Raw genomic sequence first — 26932 nt, 5'->3', positions numbered from 1 at the left:
TCGTCTTTTATAGCTGTTAACAGTTGCCTTATGTATTGAGGTGCTCCTATGTTGGGTGCATATATATTTATAATTGTTATATCTTCTTCTTGGATTGATCCCTTGATCATCATGTAGTGTCCATCCTTGTATCTTGTAATATTCTTTATTTTAAAGACTATTTTATCTGATATGAGTATTGCTACTCCAGCTTTCTTTTGATTTCATTTGCATGGAATATCTTTTTCCATCCCCTCACTTTCAGTCTGTATGTGTCTCTAGGGCTGAAGTGGGTCTCTTGTAGACAGCATATATATGGGTCTCTTTTGTATGCATTCAGCAGGCCTGTGTCTGTTGGTTGGAGCATTTAATCCACTCACGTTTAAGGTAATTATCGATATGTATGTTCCTGTTACCATTTTCTTAATTGTTTTGGGTTTGTTTTTGTAGGTCCTTTTCTTCTTTTGTGTTTCCCACTTAGAGAAGTTCCTTTAGCATTTGTTGTAGAGTTGGTTTGGTGGTGTTGAATTCTCTTAGCTTTTGCTTGTCTGTAAAGCTTTTGGTTTCCCCATCGAATCTGAATGAGATCCCTGTCAGGTAGAGTAATCTTGGTTGTAGGTTTTTCCCTTTCATCACTTTAAGTATATCATGCCACGCCCTTCTGGCTTGTAGACTTTCTGCTGAGAAATCAGCTGTTAACCTTATGGGAGTTCCCTTGTATGTTATTTGTCTGTTTTCCCTTGCTGCTTTCAATAATTTTTCTTTGTCTTTAATTTTTGCCCATTTGATTACTATGTGTCTTCATGTGTTTCTCCTTGGGTTTATCCTGTATGGGACTCTCTGCACTTCCCGGACTTGCATGGCTATTTCCTTTCCCATGTTAGGGAAGTTTTCAACTCTTATCTCTTAAAATGTTTTCTCCGGTCCTTTCTCTCTCTCTTCTCCTTCTGGGACCCCTATAATGCGAATGTTGTTGCATTTAATGTTATCCCAGAGGTCTCTTAGGCTGTCTTCATTTCTTTTTATTCTTTTTTCTTTATTCTGTTCTGTAGCAGTGAATTCCACCATTCTGTCGTCCAGGTCACTTTTCCGTTCTTCTGCCTCAGTTATTCTGCTATTGATTCCTTCTAGTGTAGTTTTCATTTCAGTTGTTGTATTGTTTATCTCTGTTTGTTTGTTCTTTAATTCTTCTAGGTCTTTGTTAAACATTTCTTGCATCTTCTCAATCTTTGCCTCCATTCTTTTTCCGAGGTCCTGGATCATCTTCACTATCATTATTTTGAATTCTTTTTCTGGAAGGTTGCCTGTCTCCACTTCATTTAGTTGTTTTTCTGGGGTTTTATCTTGTTCCTTCATCTGGTACATAGCCCTCTGCCTTTTCATCTTGTCTATCCTTCTGTGAATGTGGTTTTTGTTCTACAGGCTACAGGACTGTAGTTCTTCTTGCTTCTGCTGTCTGCCCTCTGGTGGGTGAGGCTATCTAAGAGGCTTGTGCAAGTTTCCTGATGGGAGGGACTGGTGGTGGGTAGAGCTGGCTGTTGCTCTGGTGGGCAGAGCTCAGTAAAACTTTAATATGCTTGTCTGCTGATGGGTGTGGCTGGGTTCCCTCCCTGTTGGTTGTTTGGCCTGAAGTGACCCAACACTGGAGCCTACCTGGGGTCTTTGGTGGGGCTAATGGCAGACTCTGGGAGGGCTCATGCCAAGGAGTACTTCCTAGAACTTCTGCTGCCAGTGTCCCTGTCCTCACGGTGAGACAGAGCCATGCCCCGCCTCTGCAGGAGACCCTCCAATACCAACAGGTAGGTCTGGTTCAGTCTCCTATGGGGTCACTGCTCCTTCCCCTGGGTCCCGATGCACACACTACTTTGTGTGTGCCCTCCAAGAGTGGAGTCTGTGTTTTCCCCCAGTCCTGTCGAAGTCCTGCAATCAAATTCCGCTAGCCTTCAAAGTCTGATTCTTTAGGAATTCCTCCATGGGCAGAAGACAAGCCATTTTCCTTTCAGGACTTATTCAGCCCACGTAGGTGACACGTGCTTGTTCCATAGCTGCAGTGCTAGTGGTACCAGTGACATAGGTGGTGGCAGAAGGTTCTTGTTACTCTTTGGGAAGGAGAAAGAATGGGGGTGGGGTGGGGTATGAAGGGGAAACAGCTCTTATATTTCTCTAGCTGGTGCACTGTCATCTGAAGCATGTTACTTCTTGCTATCCACTAGCTCACATTAAAGATGTGGAAAAAAACCCTTAGAAATCAGAGAGAGACTACACTATGCCTGTTTCAAATATCCCCTTATCATATACTATGAACTAAATTATATGGGATTTGGTTAACACATACTGTAATACTCAAGTATTTGTCCCAAACCTTCTGGAGTGAGGTTGATCTTGCTACTTCATTCCCTTGAATCAAGCCTGGTGACTTAGGTAGTCCTCAGTTCCAAGGCTCTCAGAGGTGTTGTGATATTATAAAAAATATACCTGATCTTTGTCTCTGGTTCCTGGTAGAGAGTTTTGAAAACCTTAGAATTTCCTGAGAGATAGAAAGAAGTCTTTTTTATGCTAATGAGGTATTAATGGTGAGACTCCTAGGTAGCTTCAGAATGGGACTGGTCACCAAAAAGACCAAGCACATGATTAGAGGATTGGGACTTCAGCTGTCCAATCTCCTGGGAGGGGAAGGAGGCTGGATATTGAGTTCAATCACATGGTCAGTGGTTTAGTCCACTGACCATGCCTACATAATGAGACTCTCCCCAAAGCTCTGGACACCAAAGCTCAGTGTAGCTTCCTGATTAGTAGCACAATGATGAGGGTGATATGCCCTGGCCTCCCAGAGAGAGGGCATGAAAGCTTTGTGCTCCTTTCTAGACCATGCCCTATGGGTATCCTTTAAAATGAAACTGTAGTAAAGTATAGCATTTTCCTGGGTTCTCTGAGTTGTTTTAGAGAATTGTTGAACCTGAGAGGGGCCATGGGAACCCCTGAATTTGCAGCGAGTTGGTCAGAAGTGTGGGTAGCCTGGGGACCTCACTTTTGCCTGGTGTCTGTAAAGGCAGTCTTGTGGAACAGTGAGCCCTACACCTGTGGGATCTGATACTGAATCTGGGTGGTTAGCATCAAATTGTATTGAAGTACACCTAGTTGGGGGTGAAACAAAACAGGTAGCTCATGAAAATATTTCTTCTTTTCTAACTTTCTTTCCTCACTTCTGGCTGTATATAACTCCCTCTACATAAGCCATCCCCTACCCTCCCCATGCACACTTCCAGGATTTGCTATTTCTTCCCATAGAATAAACAAACTCCAGTCTTCTTCTTTTCTTGTGTCTAAGAAATGTTGCAGTGTTGGTTATCACAGTAAAGTTTAGTGTGGCTTCTTCCACACAGCTCTACAGAGAGAACTTGGCTTAAAAGAGACAACTTTGATCTCAGTAAGTGGAATGGCTCCACAAGAGGTTGGCGTGGGGTAGGCACAGCAGTGGTTGGGATAGGGTAAACTGTGGTTCTGTGCATAAAAGAGGGATTTTTACAGTCTGGTTAATTTTGTCCTCAACTATTTGAAGTCAAACATGCCTCACCACCACAAGGATGATTTTTCCTATCCCTCCAAATAAGAAATTTATGTTTCTTCTAACCTTGGCCATATTATGTCAGGGGAGAATTTTTCCTCTCCCTGCCTGCTATGGACTGAAAGTTTGTCCCCACCCCACCCCCCAAATTAATATGTTGAAACCCTCATCCCTAATGTGATGGTATTTGGAGACGGAGCCTTTGAGAACTAATTAGGTCATGAGGGTGGAGTCTTCATGATGGGATTAGTGCCCTTATAAGAAGAGAGAGGAGATAGCTTGCTTCCTCTCTCTTTGCTTTCTGCCATGTGAGGACACAATGAGAACGCATCAGTCCACAAACCAGAAAGTGGGCTCTCATCAGACATCAGATCTGCTGGCACTTTGATCTTGGACTTCCAGCCTCCAGAACTGTGAGAAATAGATATTTGCTGTCAAAGCCACCCAGTCTATGGTATATTTGTTATAATGGTAGCGTGAACTGACAAAGACACTGCACTTAACAGTATTTGCACCTGAAATAACAGAAAATAACGGTGTCAAGCCCAAATATCTTTTCCTTTAATATTAATTTCTACTCACTAGGGATTTAGTGTTTGTGGTAGAAGTTTTGATCCATTTATTCATGAAGACATAATAGAATTAAAATTAGACCAACCCAGTTACAGAAATACCAAAGCTATAGGTGATTCAATCCTCTTTCTTAAAAAACAAGTTTATCTGTTTCAAAATTTTATTTAGAAAATTTACTTTATTTAAAAAGTGTAAATAATGTGTCACATGATATAAAATTCTAGACATAGTAGATTTAAAAATAGCATAATGGAAAATATAAATATCCATTTTATTTTCCTATGTATATCTTTTGTGCCTTTATTTTCTTTTCTTAGGTTTGTATTTTTATTGTCCAATCTGATTCATACTTACAGTAAAAAACATTTTAAATATCATAGACAGGTATAAGGCAAAAAGTAAAAATTCCCTTCTCTCCATTTTCCTCAGATATTGGTGAATATCCTTCTAAACTTTCAACCACATGGATATATTTTTTTACATAAATGTTTTAACATTATATGTGTTGTTCTGTAACTTGCTTTTTTCACTGAACACTGTCATGGAAATCTTTCATGATAGTGCATTTAGAGCTAGTTCATTCTTTTTAATGGTTGTACTGTATTCCTTGATGTATAGCTATATATTTAGCTAGTGCCCTCATGATGGCTATTTAAGGTGTTTCCAACATTTTATTAATAAAAACAAAATGTTGATAGCTTATTTTGACAAATGTAGTTATTATATTTACTTACATATCCTCACACCCCTCTCCTCCTTAGGATCTGGTCACTGTACAGCTTGCCCTTTATTTTATACTTGTGCACTTGTGCTTTTGAACAACTGGTGGGTATTAGTGTTTTCCATGGATACTTGGCTTTGATTACACTGTTACTAAATGTGCTTTTGCTTTTGTCTAGTTGAAAAAATTCTGTGTCCCTAGTGATGTTCAGTAAAGGATAGGTAAGACTATTTTAAAGTGGTTGCATTGTTTTCCAGGTTAGGTAAATATTTCAATTAGGAGAGTAAATATTTTTAAATTGGAGTGTGGATATTTCTTGTTTTGGGAGTGTGTTCTTAATGAATTGAATCTCATATTGGTGGTATTACAAGGAGTGTGTAATGAATTTCTGGGTCTTAAGACTTCACCCTGTCCTAAAAGGCAAAGGAAATTTCCAAAGTTTTTATCTTAGCAATATAGCACAGTGAAATAGAGGAGGGGTGCAGTGAAGAATGGATGCTTGCTTTTGTCGTTAGCTTATTAGTGAATCCCAAGATACCAGGCTTCCTGCAGCTTGTTGCAGAGGTTTTTCAAGCATCCCTTTTAAAGACTAAAAAGAATTAAAGATCCCTATCTGACTACAGTTATCATTTATCTATTCAATATATAGATAATGAAGATACTGATAGGATGCTGTCATCTACTTTAATAACTGTGTTGTCCTTGATGGGTGTCCAACTCAGATAGACTGGGAATTAACTAGCTTAAGGCACTACCTCTCCTTAATTTTGTCTCAGGCCTTGGTAAAACTTAGTTAAAAAGATATGAATGGGGGCTTCCCTGGTGGCGCAGTGGGTTAGAGTCCGCCTGCCGATGCAGGGGACACGGGTTCGTGACCCGGTCCGGGAAGATCCCACATGCTGCGGAGCGGCTGGGCCCGTGAGCCATGGCCGCTGAGCCTGCGCGTCCGGAGCCTGTGCTCCGCAACGGGAGAGGTCACAACGGTGAGAGGCCCGCATACCGCAGGAAAAAAAAAAAAAAAAAAGATATGAATGAGCTTTAAAATAATTTCCCTTCATAGTCTCCAAGCTACCTTTAATAACAGAGTCATTCTCATCTTCCTTAGTTATTCATATCAGACCTTCCAAGAGGAAACTTGCTATTACTGAATGCCAAAAGCAGCTTGTAGGAGGAGAAGCTATGCAGTGAGGGGGTAAAAAAAGCCCTGCCAAAATATTTTTTCTTCATCATTGGAAAGGGAAGAGGGAAAGTGAACAAGGGATAGAAACAAACCAATAAATACAATGTAAATAGTTTCACAGAGAGTTATTTATATTTTGGCAAACCTCTCTATCTACTGTGATCCCCAAGTTTTCTTTTCAGAGAAACTATGATGCTGATAATAGCAGTGTTTACTCAAAAGATATTCATATCCTAGGATATTTGGTAATACTTGCTCTAATATTGCTCTATCCATCCACATTATATGAAGCCACCAAGAGAAGCAGTCCCCTGCATACAGTCTACCAGGCTGTCTTCACAGTCTTCACAGCTTAGATTCTATCTGCATGCTGCCATGAAAGATGTTGCCGGCATATACAGGAGTGTGAATATGGGCTGACTTAAAGTTCTTCTCTTAAAGGCCTTTTCCTGTGGCACTGGCAGATAGATGCACTGTCATCCGGCTGAGGAACAAGTTCCATTCCATCACGTATTTCGGGTTTGCTGGCCTGGCGCTCAGCATATGTCTGGAATGTGTTTGAAGGCAATGGAAAGATTAGTCCAAACTTCATTCCACTGAATCCTCCCCGCTCCCCTCGTGCTATTGTTTCTAGTGGCTATGTATCTTCAGACTAAAACCAAAGGTCTGGTTTATCTCAGTCCTAAAGTTACCTTCTAACTTTAGTTATTATAGGCACTAGTGCAATATTTCAGAATCTAGCAAGGAGCCCCATCCACTATTTTATGTATAGGAAAGAAGCCTCTTGTAACGGGATGTCCCTACTTGAACAAGAGCACCTCTCGAATTCATCCTCCATGTGTTAATGAATAATTAACTTTGCTGAATATTCAAATCAGTGAACAAAGATGATAAGCATCTCACAATAAAGTTGGTGGTTTCACACATCCTCCGCTTTAGGCCTGTAGTCACACACACTTTGTAAATGGCGACAGGCCTGTGAAATGTCTCTCCTTTTTTGGCCACTGACTGAAATATTCCTATACATTGGATTTTTCAGTTCAGTGGTTCCATGTACATTTAGCTGTACATTCCTGGTCCTGGGTCAAATCCAACAAAATACTGACATGTGTGCATGAACCTAATTAATATTTCAGAGGGAGAAACTCCTATCATTAAAATTAGAGCCAGACTAGCAGAGGGAAAAGAACTCATTTAAGGAAAAGGCTGCTTCTAATAAATAGTGTAATTAATCATTTTAATTTTTCTGTGAGAGGGTAGTAGCCTCAGGCATCTGAGGAAATTTATTTTTTTTTCTGCCTCACAGAAAAATAAGTTTAGGTTAACAACAAAAACATAATTTTTTATTTTTCTCTTCTGGCTAAATTTTACTGAGCAAAACACAAGTTAATTATTCAAAGAACCAATCCTTGGATTCTTGGAAGTACAGTAAATATCTGTACTTCAGAATTCAGCCCTAAGGTTTTAGATCATAAATAAAGCTGACCCTTAAACAATGTCGGGGTTAGGAGTACTGACCCTCGGCACAGCTGACAATCTGTGTATAACTTATAGCTGGCCCTCCATATATGTGATTCCTCAGTATGCATGGTTCCATGTCCGTGGGTTCAACCAACCTTGGATTGTGTAGTACTGTAGTATTTACTACTAAAAAAAATCCACATGTAAGTGGACCTGCACAGTTCAAACCCATGTTGTTCAAGGGTCAACTGTATTTTTCATTTGTTTGTTTTAGACAACAAATTAAATATTTGTTTTCCATCCTGTACTGATAGCAAAAGCGTGGCTCTTAAGTAGTAAGGAGAACAAAGAGGTAGATATTTTTAGCAGAAAGGGATGTTAATGATCTCTAGTCCAATCCTCCTATTTTCCATATGAGGAAAGATGTTCTCTGAGGTTCAGAGATTTTAATCTATATTTGTAATGGCGCTAAGCATTGTTTTTCATAATTCTGAATGGAGATAAAAATATGGAGGCCACAAAGGGACTTAGTGCTATCTTTCCATAGGCTGCCGCCTCAGCATAGCCAGAGTTCCACAGGCTGACTGACTCTTGAACCCCTCCAGGAAGCAAGCATTCAGGCCATGCATTTGGTCTGAGGACACTCAACCAAGCAGATGGATCCTCTGAACTGACCTGTAGTACTCTGTAATAGTAGCAGTAAAGCCTGTGGGGCTGGAGCAGATCCCTAGCAGTCAACTGCCCTTCTTTTGCAATCTTCTTGGCTTCCTCATCATTTTCCTGAAAAGTTTAAAAAGAAACAATGAATGAAGATTACTCCTGTGACTCACAAAGAAAGCTAATTGTGAATGTGAGGTAGGACAGATGTAGGGTTGAATGTGAACAGCATGGGAGACATGAAACATGAAAATATAACTTGAGAATGAAGTTATGGAAATAGACAAAGTACTTTCGTAGAAATCTCTGCTATATAGAAATAATCACACCTGTTTGGATCCCCCCTCGCCCAGTGCAACAACTCACATACAGCCCCTATCATGACTATCTTGGTATTTTCCTAGCAACCCAGGAACTCTAGGGCTCATCATCTGTTCCCCTAATCTAATCCTCTCTGCCTGATATTAAAATACAATTAGAATAGAATGAATTAGTTTTTATAACATCTCTTAAAAGCTCCATTTAAATATGTACTGAGCCAAAACGTTGTTGTAAAATGGTACCTATGAAAGACTATATTATTGTTGTAATAAAAAATTCAGTTATTAGTACCCACAGGTTGTTCCTTCAGTACCAGGAATGGTCAGCATTCCTAATTATACTTTTAGAAAATAGCTAATATTCTATCATGCTGCCCACAGGAAAAGCCATTTGCAAGCAATTCTGACTCTTTATAAAGGGTCACAAAAATATTCTGCCTCAGGGGCACCCAGTTATTTCCATAGCCACATTGCTTCTCAGAAACAAAATAAAGTCTTACAATGGAAGGATAAATTTTATAATTTCATAATAAAACACAAGAGCTTTTTAATACTTTTCCTTTTTTAAAAAAAGAGTTCTTATTTTATGGGAAACTTGTGATTCATTAAGAACTTGTTATCCAGAGAAAAACGTAATTCGAAAAGATACATTCACCACAATGTTCACTGCAGCACTATTTACAATAGCCAGGACATGGAAGCAACCTAAATGTCCATTGAGAGAGGAATGGATAAAGAAGATGTGATACATATATGCAATGGAATATCACTCAGCCATAAAAAAGAACAAAATAATGCCATTAGCAGTGACATGGATGGACCTAAAGATTGTCATACTGAGTGAAGTAAGTCAGAGAAAGACAAATATCATATGATATCACTTACATGTGGAATCTAACAAAAATGGTACGAATGAACCTATTTACCAAACAGAAATAGAGTCACAGATATAGAAAACAAACTTATAGTTACTAAGGGGGAAAGAGTCAGGGCAGGGATAAATTGGGAGACTGGGATTGACATAACATAGATAGCTAATAAGAACGTACTGTATAGCATAGGGGACTCTACTCAATACTCTGTAATGACATATATGGGAATAGAATCTAAAAAAGAGTGGATATATGTATATATATAACTGATTTACTTTGCTGTACAGCAGAAACTAACATAATATTGTAAATCAACTATACTCCAATAAAAATTAATTAAAAAAAGAACTTGTGCCTTTTTTTCTAACTGGGGAAAACAAAAGGGTACCATAATTGCTTTAAATGTTTTCTTGTGCATAAAGCACTTTAACCCTGGTCTTTTAAATCTGTAATTTGCATTTGGTATGTGTGCATGAATAAGGATACTTTAGAAAAATCTATATTCTATATAACACTGGACTTCAAATCTTCTAAAAATCCTCAAACATATTGATAGAAGGTATTCAAAATTGTACTGACGTTGATTCTTCAGATATTTCAAGGGAACAAAAATTTCACAAAATAACATTTCTTTTGACTAAATTATGTCAAATTAAATTGTTATGGTGGAACTCGTGTAACTAATACTGGTGAATTTGTGATTGCCTAAAGAAACTAAAATGCCAGAAAGCATACCTTGGCCCATTCAACTTTCTCTAGTAGATCACTAAGATTTCTTTTAATTGGAACATAATGTTTCCAAGGCTTTAGTGCCATATAGAAATGTTCATAATATGGTGAGTCCTGCTTCAGAACCAAACTGTCACCAAGCATGAGGTATGGATATCTATAAGCAGCCACAGTCCCATCCACATTCACTTGATACTTGTACTAAAAGATTAAAACAAACAAACAAAGATTTTAACAGTCATTTGTTTCACTTCTGCTTCTTGTCAACACTGTACCATTAAATATAAAGAAGTTATTTCCCAACTTTAGTATTTACAAGTTTTATAATTTATTTTGTAACACACATCTTCTCTTTGTACTAAAATCATAAGTATCATTCAACAGGTCAATTTTAAGAAATACAACACATTTAAAGATAATAAATAATTTTAGGAAATAGGAATACCTATTTCAACTATGTCTGTGTAATGGGAAATTCAGATTTCTGTAACCAGATAAGAAAACTATTTCCAAAGCTCTATATTTAGTAAAGCTTAATATTGATAACAATTTACACTTTCATTTATTTCATTTGTTCCTTATACCCATGTTAGTATAAAAAAGGAAGGCATTATTATCTCGAAGTTCGGTTTTAGAGTTGAGGAGACAGTAAGCCTGGAGAAGACTAAGGACTAGTGTGATGCTGGTGACACGGTACGGACATAGTCGTTGGATTAATAAACTTTGATTTACATTTAAAGTCACTTTTCATTCAATTATAATAATGTGAAGCAGATGTTATCATCTCCCTCTCTTTTTTTTATTAATGATAAAATTTGTTTCAGAGATATTTATAAACCTCTATTCTATGAGCCCAAATCCTATGCTCTCTTCATTATATCACACTGGGAGGAACAGGATATACTAACAGATTTGGTAATTACTTTTTTCTTAAATAATTGGTACCAAGGACTTTACCGGCCAGTCAGATTTTGTCACATTGTCACACCTCTATCTCCTTTGAGCCTTATACGGTGCTCTGAAGGAGCTAGGCAGGCTCACACATATTAGAGGAGAGAGGTGCTAAGAGATGAAAGCCCCACAGTTAGTGGCAGAGGCAGGACTGGAGGCAGGACTTGAACCCCATTTTACTAGCATAGAATTCATACTCTTTTTATTTACAAGATCGTTTTATGTAAAAGACATTTATATTCCCAGTTTATTTTAAAAAATACAAAAAAGAGAAAAACAGGGAAATATACCAAAACTCTAGGTTAATCCTTGTACTATATTTTGAGTATTAAATACAGTTCTGAGCTATTTGGTAGACAAAGTTAACAACAACAACAAACAAAAAAGAAACAGCATGAGTTTCATAATTCCCTATGCCTGATAAGAAAGTGTGTGTTGGGTCACAAGATGGGGAAAATCTGCCCAACCCCAGCTAGTTGGTTGGCTTTTAATACAAGTTTATCACTTCATATCTATCCAGGAAGACTTAATTGCATACCTTAAAGAAGTCAAAGAAACCTATCAATTTAGCTTTTCCAAGCTCCTTTTCTTTTTCTTGGAAGAAGAAGTATCCTGTAATTCCTGCATCTAGTAGCTGTGGATTATCTTTGGACAGCTGCACCAACTGAAGCCTCTCCTCTCGGCTATCTCTACCTCTAAAGAAAGCTTTCTCTGTTTTATTGATCCAGGAAGGTCCTAGAGGTTTGAGACCATAAAAAAATACAATTATGAATTTGACATTTTTATAGTAAGTATAATCATCTTTAATCTACCTTTGTCATTTAAGATGCTAAAGCTGTTTTATCATCAACACATCTAAAGTAAATGTTACTTTTGAAAAATATGCTGTAATTTTATCCTTTAGTGTACTAGTGAGAGGTCACTCAAAAAGTGGAGTTTCTATTGCATGACATTAGGAATTATCCAAAATAATGCTGGATCAAGTTCAAAGCAAAAAGAGATTCCATGACTTGGCTCACTCATCAAGGCATTAGTTTCTTCCATCTTTTGTGCTTCACAAAAAAAAAAAAAAAAAAAATGCTAGGCTTTTGTTCTTAGAGTGACTAGAACAAAGTATAGAATTAAGTAATATCCACACATCTTTAATTCTTAGGTTGCTCAGAATTTTGAGCATATCACTTTTGAATACAGTGAAGAATTTTTCTAATATGTTGTTAAGTGCAAATAAGTTTTGTATAACTTAACTATGTATATATATTTATATCCTCTCTTTCCTGGGAGGGAAATAATCTGGAAGAATTAATTTAGCTCTCTTTCTATTATTCTAAAAAGAAGTCATTAGTTAACACCTGTCAGTGTTCTAAGGGATAAATCATAAAACATAGAAACTGTAGGGGGTCAACCTCTTTACTATTTTAGCATACTTTTCAGGAATTTGCTGTTATCAAATAAAAAGTAGGTCAGTTTTCATTTCCCATTACCTTTAGAGAGTTTACAAGGAGTCTGTAGACTTGTATACTAAATAAGTCCACTAACCTGCTCTAAACAGAAATAGAGACTTATTAAGACAAGGCAGGGTTTTTTCTACTCAGGGAGTTCGGTTTAATAAAAAGGTGTGTAGTACCATAAACCTAAGGCCATCAAATAGGAGGAAAGGAATTCAGATTGTAAAGGATCAAGAGAGGCAGAAAGAGGGAAGAGGAGAATTTCTTACAGTGCTGGAGGTTGTAATATCCAAATTATACTGTAATCACAATTCTCTTACATATGAATATAATTTTATATTTTTCAGAATTCTCTCTCATTTCATCCAGCAATATAAAGGCACTGGAGTCAGAATTAAGTTAAGTGATAGTTTTACCAAATATATTTTTTCAAATGGTATTTACAAGTGACCAACTCAAAGGAGACTCAGTTACAGTAGGTTCTGGACATTACTAGCCGAATCCACATATCTTTAATTTCTGGATTAGAAGAATCCTAAACAAAAACCACTTTAGAGTGCTGTTTTTCTTTTTTCCTGGCTAGAAAATAAGAACAGTGGTTATTTAAATATATACACATACTCTCTGATTGAACATTCCTTTCACCTTTCTTACTTCTAAGCTTTTTCTTAGAGAATGACTTTTACCTGTATTTCCCTGAATAGAGAGAAGATCATTTGTAACACCCCTCATAGCTTCAAGTGTGGAGTGGGTGATGTCATATGTTGGAAGGATAACATCTTGTGAATCCAGAGAGCCACACCATGAAATAATAGGTAAAGGGCCAGGGGTTTCATTGACTTTTCGATGCTCCAAAGGCCAATCTCCAAGATTAACATAAAATTCTAAATCTGGGAGAAAGACCTAAATAAACAAAAGAACGCTTATCAGTGCTGGGAAGACCTCAGTCTTTGGTACTAAATGCTTCAGTTCTTTGGCTTTTAAAATATTTCTGATAAAACTGAAATTTGAAAACAGTAGAAGAGAGAAGGATGCCTCTCAGTCTTCAGTAGTATCAGAAAATCAAGGGTGAGGATTGTACATGACAATTCACCTGAGCAGGAGTTAGTTACCTCTGCTCAGAGGTGGCATTTAAAACTGTTGTGTATTATAGATATGGAAACTGTGTAGAAAGGTGTGAATGAGTGGCTTCAAGCACCTTTTCTGCTAGCTGCTTAAGTGAGAATCTACAAAGTGAGACCCAAGCCCTCGCTTTCCTTCACTATCAAGCCTTTTTATAACATCTATGTTTGTTTCTGGAATCTGCTATCCATTTTTATCTCCATGGTCAATGTCTTAGTTTAGGCCTTTATCATCTCTTACCTAGATTGTTGCAATAGTTGTCCCTTACTAGATGTTCTGATTCTAGCCTCTCCCCACTCTAATCTGCTCTCCACATTACTGTCCAAATTTCTAAAACCCAAATTAATGTTACTATTAAGCTTAACAGAAATTTAAGCCTATAGGACAAGGTCTAAACTCTCTGGCTGGAATTCAGGCCCCACTCTCTTACTCCAGCTTAGCTCTGAATCCATCTTCCATCTGCCCGTGTACCAGAAAACGTTAGTTACTCTCTGAAAATGCCACCCACTTTACTATGTAATTCTCTTCACCTAGAATGCCCTTCTGCTACTTCTTCACTTGGCAGTCTCCTTTCTCATCCTTCACACTCAGAGCTAATGTTACCTCCTCTATGACTCGCCTTCCTCAGACATTTTAACCCTGGGTACCTACTTTTCTTATGGGCCTATCATGTTGTGGTACAATTACTTGTTTGTATTTACATCCCATCCTCACTTCTGAATAACAAAAACAAGTTCCACTAGAGTGAGCTGTTCAAAGACCAGAGGTGAGTCTCACTTATCGTAGATCTCCTTTCAGTCACTGGGCAAAGAACAAAAGGGAAGGGCAAAGGGCTATGATTATTCACCTTAGTGCTTCCCTGTTATCATTTAGTAGCTCATTAGTAAGCTCCACATCAGAAGTTCTCACTGTAAAGCAGGATTTCTCAATCTTGGCACTATTGATATTTTGGTGTGGATAATTCTTTCCTGTGGGGGCTGTCCTGTGCATTGTAGAATGATTAGCAGAATCCCTGGCCTCTACCCACCAGATGCTAGTAGCAACTCCCCAGTTGTGACAACCAAAATTGTCCCTAGGCATTGCCAAATTCCTCTAAGGGGCAAAATCATTCCTAGTTAAAAACCACATGAGTACAAGATACAGAAATACAGGGCAGAGTGGACTGATGGTAGCCCAGGAAGAAAGAACCGCCTTTAGGACCAGATGCCCATAATAGGCTCATATGCTCATTCAGTGGGCTGATGGGGAGTAGGAGGCAACTGCTATTTAAAATAAGAACTGATTGCAGCCCTACATTCCATGTGCTTGGGAAATTGTATAACTCCCATCAGGAAAGCTGGCTTTTGATTTAGAAAACTACCTTGATGGTCTTTCTGGGTGAGAAAGGTAAAAAATGCCCATCCTCATCCTTTACTCTGCATAATCAGGAAAAGAAAGAACAAAAGGCAGTTTGAATTGCTCTGCTTAAGAGGAATTGATAGGAATTTGGCAAATGTGGAAAGGGACTGAATAGAGGGATTGGGGGAGGAGTTGCTGGGGATGTGGAGAAGTCTTTTGAAAGACAGAAGCCCCAGTCATATTTAGTAAGAAGCCAAGACTTGAAGATCAAGGACAGTCAGTGAGAAATTCCCAGAGGCAAGGATGACTGAGAGACTGATTAACACAGGGATGTCTATTTTTAAATGTTAGGATTTTTGTTTTGTTTTGCTTACTCTGCATTGGCACAAAATAACCTCTCTCTGTTACCCCAACATTCAATAAAGTGTGCAATGCACTTAGGATAAAACAAGGAAAATGTGTCCTCAGTTCAACTTATTTTGAGGTGACAAGAAGAAAATTGCTGTAGAAAGTGAAATCTGAATGGAAGGAGTATTCAGCAGGATTGGGGAACTTGAAGAAGTCACCTTGCAGCTGTAAATGTCTGGGAGTTCACAGAAACCTCGGGAGAGCACTATATGGCCTACTTACCTGGGATGGGGGCTCAAGCCATTTAACTTAAATATTAAAGGAAAGAGATATCCATAAAGGTGAAGAACTTATGCACACTCAGGTGGCAGACAGATGCACATTTTCAAGCCTGGAATCCATTTCCATTCTTTACCATTATTATTCTGAGAATTAAATGTTACAAATAAATAATTAAACTATTTTTAGAATCAATGAATTCATTCTCATACCTTTCTTGCCAGTGACAGCAAAATCTCATCTGAGAACATTTTGAAGTCTGTGTATTTCCCTAAAGATCTCCGGTAGATTAGGTTACTGAGAATCGTGTAATGAACAATAGCACCCCTCTCATCCCCAAACCTTTTTGGAACTTCGTTTAGCATCTGCTGGAGATTGATGCTGGGGAAAGAAGCAAAATCTTTTGCAATCTGTGGCTCCTTGGCTGGACAAGACAGAGTTTTCTGCCAGGCCTGAGGATCCTCTTCTGGACACTCACAGTACTCATGGTACACTGGTCCTAAGGAAAGCAAAACACATACAATGCCAAGTTCCATTAACAGTCACTGCAACACAGGAAGTTGTTTCTGCCCTTGCTGTGAGCATAGGTTGACTTCTTGGTAAATTCTAAGATTATCCAGACAGGGATAATCTGCCCTAAACAAATCAGTGGTAAAAGTGGTAAAAGTAGTAATGTCTTGTGCTCTCACCTTCTATCCCCCTTTCACCCCACCCTAGATAACCTAGTATAGCATATGCTCTCTCCCAATATAACCTACTCTCAGTCAATTTATTGAAAAATTTATTTCTAATGAGTTATAAATGGCTGATGAGCATAAAACAACTTACCTTTTAACAAGGAAAAAGAGAATGTATTACTTTACAGGCATGATTATGTAGTAGGGGTGGTGATTTTTTAAGACAAGATAAGGTCTCTTCCTCTGAGTCCCTAAAACTACCTCCAGCACATCTCAAAGAGGAAATATGAAACCTAAGGGCATCTTGCAGTATAATTTTAAAGTGGCCAGACATAAGTATAAAACTATTCTGAAGACTGATTTAAAAAAGAATTTATGCAGAATTTATATATTATTTCAAAATATATCCATATTTATTTTAATATAAAAATAATTTTTGGGGCTTCCCTGGTGGAGCAGTGGTTGAGAGTCCGCCTGCCGATGCAGGGGACACGGGTTCGTGCCCCGGTCCGGGAAGATCCCACATGCCGCGGAGCGGCTGGGCCCGTGAGCCATGGCCGCTGCGCCTGCGCGTCCGGAGCCTGTGCTCCGCAGCGGGAGAGGCCACAACAGTGAGAGGCCCGCGTACCACAAAATAATAATAATAATAATAATAATAATAATAATAATAATTTTTTAAAGTTATTCAATTTTCTTGAGAATTTCTACTTCAGGCAAGTAATAGGACCAATTTACCCTCCTACATGAAACTACCAAAAAACAGATAAAATATATGAAATAACATTTTTTTTAAGACATTGGACATCAGGCAATGGACAATGAGTTTAAGAGATGAGAAACAAATGAGGTAAACCCTACAGTTCCTAAAGCTTACTGCCTAAGGGAGTTTCTAGGTTGTGGAACATGGAGGAGGAATCCAGACAGAGCCCAGCAGTCTCACTGAGTTGAGGAGACAAGAGCTGAAAGTTCAGTGAGATCAAGGCAGCTAAAAGTTGTAGGACATACTCACTGCACAGAGAGGACTCCAGAGATCTGTACAAGGTTCGCTTCAAATATTTAAGGCATACTGATCAATATATATGTTTGAGGAAACTATCCAAGGCAGAGAAAGGACCATCCATAAGGATTAGAGGCAACAATACCCATTGTTCATACAGAGCTGGGAATAGTGCCTATTCATACAAGCCAGACTGGAAAGCATTCTGATTCACAGAGGTTGGATAGAGTATGCAGAAATGTATTGCCTGAGTAGTAAGGAATAATTAGCCCTGGACTAAACATGGCTCTGGGCCTGCCTAATAAATTGTAAAAGAAAATTTGAAGGATCAAACTAATTCCAAATAACTGCATCCTAGAGAAAAGCTCAAGAAGATGAGAAAGCATCAAGCAATGAAGAATACACTGGCTGGAATTAATGACAAAGTGGGCATTATAGAAGAAAAGATTAGTGAACTTAAAGATATAGCAAAAGAAACTATACAAAACGAAACGGAGAAAAAACATATTTTTAAATGAAAAGAGCATAATTGAGTCGTGGGATAATTTCAAGTTTAATGTATGGGTAATTAGAATTCTTGGAGGAGAGCTGGGGTAGAACAGAAAAAATATTTGAAGAAATAATGGCCAAATTTTTTCTGGATTTAATGAAAGCTATAAACCCAAAGGTCCACAAACCCCAAGCACAAGAAACATGAAGAAACCTACACCAAAGCACATAATAATCAAATTGCTCAAAAAAACTGATAAAGAAAAAACCTTTAGCAGAGGATCAAAGATACAGATGATGGAAGATCTATCATGGGAAATAATGCAAGTGAGAAGACAGTGGAACAGTATATTTCAAGTACTAAAAGATAAAAAAAACCTGTCAACCTATAAGTTTTGAAAGACATCTGTCTTTCAAAAATAAAGGCAAAATAAAGACTTTTTCAGATATCCAAAAGCTGGAAGAACTAATCATCAGCGTTCTCACATTAAAAGAAAACCTAATGGGAATCCTTTAGGTAGAAGGCAAATGGTACTAGATGAAAATATGTATCTATGCAAAAGAATGAAGAGTACTAAAAATGGTAACTACCCCGGTAAACACACAAGATTTTTTTGTTTGTCATTTAAATCGCTTTAAATTACTTAGTTTTTCTCTCCCTTAAAATATCAAGTTAAATTGAGCTCCAGAAGATACATATATAATGTTTACCCTGTTGCACATGACTTTAAGGTCATCATAACGCATTCTGAAAGCCATGGAGTCTACTCATAAGGCTGGCTCTGGTTTATGTAATAATTACTTACCTTTCAAAATATAGGGAGACTGAGCGACATGTTCATCACCATAAAGGACCTCTATCTTCAGCCCTTCACTGACAGTTTCATACATCCTATATCGCATCAAAAATGTCCCATCATTCCTGTCCAAAGGTTTAGGAACGTGAATCCGAGCTAACTCTTTAGGTGAGAGAGATTTGATTACTACTTTGAATAGTGTTTGGCCTGAAAGAAAAAAAAATTATAAGTAATTCTACTCTTTCATGGTTATTTTGTTTTACTAATTATTGGGTAAGTGTCTTTACACAGAAGTTATTTTTTCAGTACTATCAATGGTAAACAAAATTATTTTAGTTTGGAAGATCCTTGAGGCCAGGAACTACGTTTGATTTATGTCTCAAAACTAAGGATCTGATTCAACATTTGATTCCTTAGTCATTCAATAAGATTTATTGAGTGAACAAAATCATTGAATAAAATTATTCTTAAAAAAACAAGGAAGAGATTAATTTTTTGCCTATTTGATCTTTTCTCTTTTGGGTAGGTTTAAAAGCCCAGGTAGTTAAAAATCCATAAACTTTTAGGATGACATAGCTCTAAGGCAATCTAACTTACTCTTTGTAAAGTATGCACAGGCTTTTTAATACCTAATAAACCTCAATTCTGAAGAAATTTCCCTTTTATTAACCCAAATTTCAAGCTATACTTCCAAGCCCATTTCCTTAAGTAGAGAGAGATTATAGCTATTTACTAGACTCTGCACAAATGCAACACACTCATACGTACACACAAACTCACATACCTTTGTAAATACTAGAGTTTACTTGTCTAAATTTGTTTCCTCAAGTTGAAATGAAACAGTTATACTAGGAATGATCTAACAACCTTTTCAAATCCAGAATTCTGTGGGTTTTCTGTTCCAGGATAGACAATACCTAGTTAGCAACTTTCCCTTCTCTTTTTGCAGTATATTAGCTGACTTTTCAGGCTTTGAAACAATACTGTTGCAGGAATAAATGTTGGGACTTCTTTCTTCGGAGAGTACAGTGGACATACCTGCACTCAGTACAGATCTGATCCTCAGGAGCTTTAAGAATAAAGATCAGTTAATGTCTTAACCACAGTTAATCACCTATCAAAGGAATTGTTAAAAATAAAAGTGGTGAATCCTCTGAAATACACAGTCCTAGTAAACAATAATTTGTGATCAAATAGTCTTTCATCTCACACTACCATATTTCATAATATTCAAATATTAAGCATATTTTTTGTTTTCTTAAATTAATTTTTATCGTAGTATAGTTGCTTTATTTTTTAATTTTATTGTATTAAGCATATTTAACATATATTTTTGAAATTACTGAAGAAGAAAGTTTGTTTCTCCTATTCTTAGTTTCTAAATCTAGTGAGTGATGTTTCTACTTTTTTTGATCTTCAAGGGTTTTATTTTTTCTTGTGAGTCAGAAAAAAATGTTTCTCAGCCTTTTCAATTTAGTAATAGTAATGTAGTATCTGACATATTGCTACTACATAATTACCAAACACATTCATTTTAGGATGCTTGAAAGTGTGATAAAATTATGAAAGACATCTGCTAAAAAAATGAACTATAACAGATAAATGTAAGGGATTTATAAAAAAAAGTAATAACTTAATGTGAAATTATTATAAATGTTGGTCAATTACCTGAAATGCTTAATGAAACACGTAAGTTATTGCTTTACGTTATTTCCCGCTTAAGTTTCAGAAAGGCAATGTGGTATGGTAGACTGAAAATCAGGAAGTCAGAGTCTGGAGACTAAAAAGCCATTTCCACCATTCTCTCCCCAGACTGGAAACAGGACAGAAAAGTCTTCTTATCTCCTATCAAATAGTGCTATTCTCCATAAGTTTATGATTTTTAAATAAACAAAACAGATATAAGACAAGCATATTAATGACTATGTGATATTTTGGAAGGAGCTGGATTTACAAAAGAAAACTATTTCCAAAACACTTCATTGGGGCTTCCCTGGTGGCGTAGTGGTTGAGAGTCCGCCTGCCGATGCAGGGGACACGGGTTCGTACCCCGGTCCGGGAGGATCCCACATGCCACGGAGCGGCTGGGCCCGTGAGCCATGGCCGCTGAGCCTGAGTGTCCGGAGCCTGTGCTCCGCAACCGGAGAGGCCACAGCAGTGAGAGGCCCGCGTACCGCAAAAAAAAAACCCCCAAAAAAACACTTCATTATTTTTAAATTGATCACACTAAAATAGAAATAAGCAATTCCAACGTCATAAAAGAGAAAATGAGAAGAACGCCATTTCAAATTGCTTCAGATAGAAGGAATGTGAATTCTCATTTGCCCTGGGGGCTAATATAATGGAACAGAATCAAGCTCAGCTTGAGCTTTTCTATTCCACAAATCCACACTTCTTTAGGAAAGATAGCTAACTGAATGAGAATGCATTGACTAAAGGAGACAAAAGGAGGTTGGGGGCTTCCCTGGTGGCGCAGTGGTTGAGAGTCCGCCTGCCGATGCAGGGGACACGGGTTCGTGCCCCGGTCCGGGAAGATCCCACATGCTGAGGAGCAGCTGGGCCCATGAGCCATGGCTGCTGAGCCTGCACGTCCGGAGCCTGTGCTCCTCAGTGGGAGAGGCCTCAACAGTGAGAGGCCCGTGTACAGCAAAAAAAAAAAAAAAAAAAAAAAAAGGAGGTTGGCAGTATCAAAGCCTTTCATCACTAGAATCAGAAATTTTGCAGACTTTTGATATGGAAAGAACACATTTTTTAAAAATTCACTTACTTAGCCAGGGGGACTGTGCCAGTCCCTGAGCTTGAGATTTTCACATGCATTTTCTCTTATTTATTTCCTCCAAGAACCTGTGAGGAAGGTATTTGTCACCCCATTTTACAGATCAGGAAGCCAAGGCTCCCTTGAAGAATTTAAGTATATACCTTGCCCAAGGTCTCATACCTATGAGTAGCAGAGCCAAAATTTGCACACAGCTTGAATCTTTCTTCTTTCAAAGCCCATTCTGAATCCAACTTGTCACATTGTGTAATGTTAACATATAGGTTCCCAAAATTCATAGTTGGAGAAATAACCTCTGACATTCCTGGTGCAATGGAGTCAGCACCTCCCTTGTTATTTAGGAATTTTATTAAGGCTCTCTACAGCTGCAACAGAAGTGTTGACTTCATCTGGCCAAGGGAACAGAATCCCTGAAGGCCAACTTGTTACACCTTGAAGCTCCATGGAAATCCTCCCAAATGTCTGGCTGCCTGCTTACCATGGATGCTCTATAGGATCTTAGTGAAAACTGGTTCACAGTGATCATATTACCAGTGATTTGATAAAAGGGAAAGACCATTGAACTAGATATTGAAAGGGTTGAGTATCTGGTTTTGACTCTGATCCTTATCCACTGTGGGGCCACAGGAAAGACATTTATTTTCACTAACCTGGTTTCTTATAGGAAAAGTGAAGAGAATAGTATCTACCCTTCCTACCTCACAGGATGCTTAAGGAGAGCAAATTAAACAGGGCACAGTTCAAAACACTGAAGTGCTACACAACTAGGAGGTAAGATAAGTTTATGAAGATATCATTACTGATGAAGGTAGAGGATGACTGAGGAGAAAATGAGTACTTGTATCCTGCCATCTTGACATACTCCAACCACCCTCTCTCCACCCCTTCTTTCTTTTCTTCTACAATATTTACTGAGCAACTCTGCCAGGTATTATGTTAGATGCTGGGAATATAACAGTGTCAACAGGTTCTGCCTACATTCATAATAGAAGGAAATAATCTAAGTCAGACATTAGTGAAAATAAAGATATAAATTGTTTTTTTTCCTCATTCAACGTCACAAGGGATTGAGTAGGATAGTCAAATCGTTAGCTTAGAAACCCCATTAGGGGACTGTAGATAGAGAGGGAAATTTAGGGGGCTTTGGGAGACCACAGTAAGATTAATGATCACTCAAGAAAGTAATGGGAAAATCCTGAAACAATGTGGGCTTGCTTGACTCATAAAGCAGAACAAGTTGCTTAGCATCAAAGCCAGATTGGCTTGCTTAACAACAAAATCAAGCTAACTTGATTAGCAACAAAATCATGCAACAGAAGCACGAGACATGCCCCCAAACAATAAAACAATAGTAGCATGAGACCTACATCCTGCCCAGTGAGCTCAGTAAGTTAATGACCCCCAAAACATGCTTTTTGCCCGATGCCTTAAAAACAGTAAAAGAATAGCTGAGAATTAAGGCCTACAACCTGCCTAGTGGTGTCATCGTTAATGACCCCCAGCACATGCTCTGTGCACACACACAAAAACAATCATTTATGGAAATGTGACATCTACTCAAGAGAGACAAAGAAGGTCTTCTCCCAGTCCCCTGTCTTCCTTTGATTATAAAACTGTAACCCACTAAGCACTCAGGGGAGAGCAACGCTTGCCTGCCCACTCCTAAGCCTCACAAGTGTTCTATCTTATTAATCACTTCTTATCACTTTGCCTTTTGCTGAATTCTTTCTGTGTTGAGACATAAAGGACCAGGCTCCTTGGAGCCCCCTGAAACGACACCTATCAGTTTCAAAAGGGCATGGACATTTTTCATAAATGATATATATTTTTTTAAATTACATTTTCTAACTGTTGAAACTCATTTTTGCACATTAGGTTTGTAAATGTTTAAGACTCTTCATATGTTGAGAAAATTACTTTCCAGAAACATTTGACCAATTGTGCTCCAGCACAACCAGCAGAGGATGAAGGTCATTTTCTGAGAGTATATCATTAGCAGCTTTGAGTATTACCACTTAAAATTTTTTTTGCCATTATTTTTAGATTAAAAAATGGAATTTTATTTGAATTTATAGTTCTTTCATTAAAAGTAAGATTAACAGTATTTCCTTTTGGATCATGTAACTTTCCTTTTTCATGTATAAATTAATTTTTTCCTTAGTTTTCCATCTTCTTTTCTTTCTAAAGTCCTCCCCCATTTACAACATTATAAAATTAATTTTAGAAAACTAAAAAGAAGAAAATACACCCCATGGTGAAAGTCTGAATCTGGGTTTAAGAATCTTTTCCTCCGATCCTTAGAGCCATGGAGAGTCTTTCTAAAACTGAAAAAAAAAAGTACTCAGTTTTCCACCGGCAGCGGAAGGGGCACTGGGTATTCTGATTGTCTCTTTGTTGATAAAACAGGGTGCCAGTTAGCAAGACATAATTTAGACATAAATTATCAAATCCTGACTGGCAACAACTTGAAACTAGCGGGACAAGTTGTAAGATGCTGTAAAGGTAAGATATTAAAGAGAACGTGGGAGGATGACTGGGCAGAAGGGATTCAGGACGATATCCACCCTCGGTAGAGGTAAAACCTAATGCGCTCTGAGTTTCGCTAATTCCTGCAATCTGCTTTCAAGAACTCAAAACTCTAAGAAGATAACCTAGTCTGCAAAACTGCCTCCTTTCTGCCTACTGCTCTGATATTTCCTTTGTGTGGGAGGGAGCTGTTTCAAACCCATTAGGCCTAAACAGTGTAACCCGATCGATTTTTGGGCTTGATGACTCAACACGTGAAGGCACTCCCTGCAAGCTGTAACAGATCAGACTAGTCAGGGGAGGAAAGTCCATCTCCAACTTGAGACTCACACTGCATTCATTAACACCCTGGGCGCCATCCATTCGGAATGTCAGTCCTTGCACGTTAACTAAGGAAGGGCCCTCGGAGTTCATTTATTCATTCAGCAGACTCCTGGTGCAACTGCCTCCCGCCTTCGGGTCCGGGGATGGGGAGAGAAGAGGAAGTGACCGGACTCGGGGGAAGGACGCCACGCCGGCGGCGGGCGGATTCCCGAGAGGCGCGGTCGCGGCGGGGACGCGCGGCGGGGATGGAGGGGAGCGGGCAGCGGAGCGAGGGAGGCCCGCGGCCGAACGCTACCTGGGGGCGAGCGAGTGAGGTTTTGGCCCTCCGAGTTGACGGCCTGCAGGTAGAAATAGCGGACGGGCAAAACGACGCCCGCCCGCAGCCCGGGCCCCCACACCAGGCTCCGCGGCGCGCTGACCGCAGCCTCGGGGGCCCCCGCGGCCACGAGCAGGGCGAGCTGCAGCGGTAGCAGTGGAACCAGCGGGAGGCGGCACATGGTCTCCGGGCCGCTGCGGTCCAGCTCGGCTGCGGCGGGGAGGGGACGGGAGCGCGGCGGGCCGGAGCTGGGCCCACCCCGGGGCGGGCTGTGCGCCGCCGCCCGCCGTCCCGCCTCCGGCCCCCTTCCGGCCGGAACGCGAGGGCGTGCCGCAGGCTACTGCGTCGGGCGGTGCCGGGGGTCCGCGATGGACTCGTCACTTCCCCCACCCCCCACCCCCAGCCGCGCAGGGTTGAGGACCAGGGTCGAGGGGCGGACACTGAGACCAGGGTGCTTGAGGCTGCACCCGGCCCCCACCTCTGGTTGCTGGAGTTTGGCATCTGTTTAGTGGAAACCGTCTTTTGAAGGACGCAAACACAGTGGTGATTGCTAGGGGACCAGAGAAAAGGCCCAGCGGAGAACAGCTTTGAAGAGTTTAGGGAAATGCCTTCAAACAAGGAATTTCACTGGGTTTACAAGACGCTGAGCAAATATCACTCCCCTGATCCCCTACACGCCCAAATCTCCCAGCCCTTTTGTTCACATCACCAAATTTTATTACCTATCTCTTGTTTGATTTCTGCTCAGCAGTCTCCCTCACTGGACTGTGACTCTCTCCATTCTCCCTAATCCCCTAACCCTAACTTCCCTTCTTTCAACAAGTGTTTGCTGAGCATCCACTGAGTTTGGGCCAAGCCTCAAGCGAGGAGCCAGGAGCTGGGTACTAGAGTAGCAGAACTCACGGTTGAGGCTGGTGGGTGAGCGTCACCTCAAAGTCAGAAGCTGCTGTCCCCTGTAATTGATGAGGAATGATTGGTCTTGATTACTCCTCAGATGCTGAAAGTTGGATCTGGGAAGAGACTGGCAAGGGCCCTATTAGCGGGAAGCCACTGTCTGCCTCTCTTTTCGGACCATTTTATCTATATTAGTTAATTATTTTTCCTTCTTTTATCTGTTTATGGTTTTAATCTATTCAAAGGAAATAAAAGTTCTTCGCGGGCTGGGTGAGCCAGGGTAAATTCACGTACCGGTATGGACACAGGATTTCTTTCTTTCTATTTTTAAAATAAATTTATTTATTTATTTATTTATGGCTGCGTTGGGTCTTCATTACTGCACGCAGGCTTTCTCTAGTTGTGGCGAGCGGGGGCTACTCTTCGTTGCAGTGCGCAGGCTTCTCATTGTAGTGACTTCTCTTGTTGTGGAGCATGGGCTCTAGGAACGCAGGCTTCAGTAGTTGCAGCACACAGGCTCAGTAGTTGTTGCTGCCGGGCTCTAGAGCCCAGGCTCAGTAGTTGTGGTGCACAGGCTTAGCTGCTCTATGGCATGCGGGATCTTCCCAGACCAGGGATCGAACCCCTGCCCCCTACATTGGCAGTGGATTCTTAACCACTGTGCCACCAGGGAAGTCCCTGGAACAGAGACTGCATCCTTCTGATAGTTTCTTAATCCAGAGTCACCAGAATCAGGCCCTTGGGCTGCTCAGCATTCCTGCTATGACCAAGGTTTGCCAGGGCAAAATCTTTACCATATTTTCCCCACTTCTCTTGACCTATTTTAATAATGCCGAGCAGAGTTTGTAGATAGTGTTCTTTGTACTTCGGAAAAATTTTCAGAAACCGATAGTAAAGCACTGATAAATTGCAGGGCTAAAGTGTAGCATTACTTGGCATTACTTTCACTGCTAAATTTTATTTTGTGGGAGTGTCTGCATACTTTAAATTGAAAGATTTGCTCTGCTCTAGCTATCGCTTAAAAAGTTGTTTGGAACACATTGTGTTTGCATTCTTTCAAAATAAATATTAAATTTTTTATTCAGAGAAATAATCTGAGGGTTAGCTGGTACTGGATGATAGTAGAATATGGCCTAAAAACATTCCATCCAAAAACAACGGAATACAGTTTCTTCTCAAGTGCTCATGGAACATTCTCCAGGATAGATCATATCTTGGGTCACAAATCAAGCCTTGGTAAATTAGAAAAAATTGAAATTGTATCAAGTATCTTTTCTGACCAAAACGCTATGAGACTAGATATCACTTACAGGAAAAAATGTGTAAAAAATACAAACACATGGAGGCTAAACAATACAGTACTAAATAGCCAAAAGATCACTGAAGAAATCAAAGAGGAAATCAGAAAATACCTAGAAACAAATGACAATGAAAACACAATGACCCAAAACCTATGGGATGCAGCAAAAGCAGTTCTAAGAGGGAAGTTTATAGCAATACAATCGTACCTCAAGAAACAAGAAACATCTGAAATAAACAACCTAACCTTACACCCAAAGCAATTAGAAAAAGAAGAACAAAAAACCCCAAAGTTAG

General features: G+C 39.3%; 1 protein-coding gene across 2 annotated transcripts; it reads right to left on the bottom strand.

Moving 5' to 3' along the window:
* Positions 1 to 4156: 4156 nt before the first annotated feature.
* On the bottom strand, positions 4157 to 24716 carry POGLUT3 (protein O-glucosyltransferase 3). Of its 2 annotated transcripts, XM_081240848.1 has the most exons (8): positions 24422 to 24716; positions 18510 to 18707; positions 15753 to 16039; positions 13140 to 13356; positions 11547 to 11743; positions 10064 to 10258; positions 8155 to 8259; positions 4159 to 6565 (listed from the first exon to the last, which is right to left on the bottom strand). In XM_081240848.1, the coding sequence occupies exons 1-8, from the start codon at positions 24621 to 24623 to the stop codon at positions 6440 to 6442; spliced, it is 1527 nt and encodes a 508-aa protein (XP_081096974.1). In that variant the 5' UTR covers positions 24624 to 24716; the 3' UTR covers positions 4159 to 6439. The 2 variants fall into 2 exon arrangements, with proteins under 2 accessions (XP_081096975.1, XP_081096974.1); XM_081240849.1 differs by lacking the exon at positions 18510 to 18707 and having other exon boundaries at positions 4157 to 6565.
* Positions 24717 to 26932: the final 2216 nt, after the last annotated feature.

Source organism: Mesoplodon bidens (assembly GCF_964165515.1).
Source record: "Mesoplodon bidens genome assembly, chromosome: 7".
NCBI classification, from domain to species: domain Eukaryota; kingdom Metazoa; phylum Chordata; class Mammalia; order Artiodactyla; family Ziphiidae; genus Mesoplodon; species Mesoplodon bidens.
This window is presented reverse-complemented; position numbering and strand designations above follow the sequence as displayed.